Raw genomic sequence first — 3,473 nt, forward strand, 5'->3', positions numbered from 1 at the left:
AAACAAATATTCATAGTGATTAAAACATGAAGGATTATAGGAAATTTAAATTTATGTCTTGCAGGCAGTGCCAAATATTTGAATAGAGATATCTATGATTTAAAATTGCCTTGGGGATTTCTTTTCATAGACTTAATTGCCTATGTATGGAAATGCTAAAACTGTGGTATTTCACATTTTCAGGCAACGAACAAGAAGTTTTCCGCACGCTATGCACTGAGGTTTTTGGTTGAATGTTATAAATCGGAAGGACTACTTAGTCTCTGGCGCGGGAATTCTGCCACCATGGCTCGTATTATTCCTTATGCTGCCATTCAGTTCACAGCTCACGAACAGTTTAAGAAGCTCTTACAAAGTGATAAAACTGATCGAGAGTGAGTACAATTCTTTTTTAACTATTTTGAGGACTGCTCTTTTCTTAGATTCTTTTGTTATACTCTGTTAGAAGATAGTAAAGTCATTATGAACACTTATATTATCGCCTGCCTGACAGGTCCAATTATTATATTGCTTATTCATGGGCACATTGAAGTCTCCAAGTGGGAATAAGATTACTAGAAGTCATGCCACCTCTATCCTATGCAGAAGAGGTTAACGTACAGTATTAGGAAGCAATATCAGTACATCACATTTGGTAATTGCTTAGCCTCTCTGGTGTGTTGTATTTCCCCTAGCACTCCATCATCAATGAGATTCCTGGCTGGATCACTAGCTGGCGTGACCTCCCAGTTCCTGACCTATCCACTGGACATGGCCAGGGCTAGGATGGCAGTGACTCGCAAGGGCACTTACTCTTCTCTCATGGAGGTATAGTCTTATTGTGACACAGTTTGACATTTAAAACCGTGTGACTATGCTAAAGCAACTTTTTCATGAGATTATTATGTATTGTAATGTATTGTCTTTATTTTCTAGGTATTTGTAAAAATCTGGAAAAATGAGGGGCCTCTAACTTTGTACAGAGGCTTGACTCCAACTTTGATAGGAGTCATACCATATGCAGGCACCAGCTTTGGAATATATGAAACCCTGAAGAGCTATCACAGTGGTAGGGAATATTGTTGATATAAATATTGTAATGTTTTATCATTATGGAATTAATGTAGTATAAAATACATTCAGAATATCATAAAAATGCACATTATGAATTTTTGAAAATTATTTTCATATTAATTTTTTTTCTTCTTCTTCTTTCTTTCTTTCTTTCTTGACAAGAATAGTATATGCAAATATCATTATCCACAGCTAACTCCGACAAAGAGAAGCCAAATCCTTTACAAAGAATGATGTTTGGCGCTGTGGCAGGATTGGTTGGGCAGTCTTCTTCATACCCGCTAGACATCGTTCGAAGAAGGATGCAGACAGCAAAGGTCACTGGGAATGGGAATTCCTATAATACAATTATTGGAACTCTAGTCAAAGTTTACAGGTTAGTTCATTTGTTTTCTTTCTTTAGAGAGTTTAAACTAGATCACGTCTGGATAAAAATGATTCAGTTAGGGGTTTATAGACTTAAGAATATAGGAAGTGATAGCCATAGGGATATTCTATATTAGTAATGAAGCTGTTCTTAGTCTCATGTGTAAACCTTTAAATGTAACATTAAATATTTTGATGGTAAAGATGTATTATATTCAGAAAATAAGCTTTTTCCCAGATATAATAAAGATTACCTACTTATATAGTGTATGAAAGTTCTTCTACAAAATTATTTTATTACAGAGAGGAAGGCTTAGTCCATGGTCTCTACAAAGGTCTTTCAATGAATTGGATAAAAGGACCTATTGCTGTGGGCATCAGCTTCGCCACCTTTGATACACTCAAAATATTCTTAGAGCAACTTGTGAATGGCAGATAGCATCATAGATTAATATAACAAATTCAGTGATGCAAAGGTATATTACAGAGAATTAGAGAGATTTCCAAGATATAGGGTAGAATATACAATAATAAACATCTTCTTTTAGTGAAGATGTCTGTGTTATGCCTCATCAACTATGCCATTGTGTAGTGAGGTAGTATCTCCTACAGTGTGTCTTACCCAGAATAGCTCATAGATTCTGTTTTATGGGCTTCATCATTGTTGCTGTCCAAGTCATAGTACAACATACAGTAGTGGCCATATTATTAGAAACTTTTGAGAACTGGTCTTCTGCAAATTCAGTAGGGAATATGTATACTGTAGTTAATTTGTACTTGTTTTAATGAAGCAGCTGTTTCTGTACCTTCTTTAACCTGGTTTTGTAAATAGCATCAAAATTGCAGTTTTAACATGTTCCTTCTTTTATTTTATTTTTATTTTATATGTGCCATATAAGATTATTATTATTATTATTATTATTATTATTATTATTATTATTATTATTATTATTATTATTATTATTATTATTATTATTATTATTATTATTATTATTATTATTACTGCTACTACTACTACTACTACTACTACTACTACTACTACTACTACTACTACTACTACTATTATTATTATTATTATTATTATTATTATTATTATTATTATTATTATTATTATTATTATTATTATTATTATTATTATTATTATTATCATCATGATTATTAATATTACTGTTAATGTTTTTTAAATTATATACTACTGTTATTATTGTTATTATTGTTGTTGTTCCTAATAATGATAACAATATGTTATAATAAGTGACTTGTGTTACTGTGTAAGTTTAACCAAAAGATACAGGTAACTAAGTCTTGAAAGATAAACTAAGGATTTTGAACAAAGGAATTAGGATAGAAAGAAAAAAACAAACAAGCATACTTGGAGTGGTAATTATTGTATACAGTGAAGTGTATGCCAGGTGGCATCTGTCCTTGCCATGATATATGCTGGGTGGCTAGTATTCATGCCATGTACAGTTCAGCCTGCTCTATGTTGTGCAGTTATACAGTCCTTCTCTTGTTTGGCCTGGCAGTGGTCACTTAAAAGTTACAGTCAGTCAAGGTACATGTTTATTGAAAAAATTGAATTTGCTGCATCCAAAATCATAGATAGCTTGGAGAACATAGTTTTCTGTGCTTTTGATGTTTCATTTAACCTAATCAGCATGGATACAAGAATACATGCCATGCCCACTGTAATATAAGTTTGTTTATTGTATTTACACATAGATGGCTTTACAAATACTTAGTCACCAAGGAGTCAGTTATTAGTCCTACCTATCTCACCTTTTTACCCTTTTCCTTGATATTTGGAAAGTTTCTTTTGTATTATTTCATTGTCTTTAATACTACCAAGATTTTAATAACAACTTCATAATCATATCAATAAGAAAAATAACTATCAATATCAATAGAATTAGAAAGAAAATACATTTTTCCACGATTTCAAGGAATGGGGAAATCAGGACCGGTCACTAGGGCCTACTGGTAGACTCCTTGGTGGCTACACATGTGGAGCCATCTGTATGTAACAAAATTCACAAAAAAAATATAGGGGACAG

At 32.5% G+C, this 3,473-nt stretch overlaps 1 protein-coding gene across 2 annotated transcripts in view; it reads left to right on the forward strand.

The window, feature by feature from the left end:
• Positions 1–2,394, forward strand: part of LOC125036718 (mitochondrial coenzyme A transporter SLC25A42-like) — a 35,682-nt gene extending 33,288 nt beyond the window's left edge. For both annotated transcript variants that reach the window (XM_047629554.1, XM_047629553.1), the window contains 5 exons: positions 184–374; positions 675–807; positions 916–1,048; positions 1,246–1,429; positions 1,723–2,394. In XM_047629554.1, coding sequence (XP_047485510.1) covers positions 184–374; positions 675–807; positions 916–1,048; positions 1,246–1,429; positions 1,723–1,858 — 777 coding nt within the window. In that variant the 3' untranslated portion in view covers positions 1,859–2,394. The remainder of the gene's footprint in view (positions 1–183; positions 375–674; positions 808–915; positions 1,049–1,245; positions 1,430–1,722) is intronic.
• Positions 2,395–3,473: the final 1,079 nt, after the last annotated feature.

This window comes from Penaeus chinensis, chromosome 21 (genome assembly GCF_019202785.1).
Source record: "Penaeus chinensis breed Huanghai No. 1 chromosome 21, ASM1920278v2, whole genome shotgun sequence".
In the NCBI taxonomy this organism is placed as follows: domain Eukaryota; kingdom Metazoa; phylum Arthropoda; class Malacostraca; order Decapoda; family Penaeidae; genus Penaeus; species Penaeus chinensis.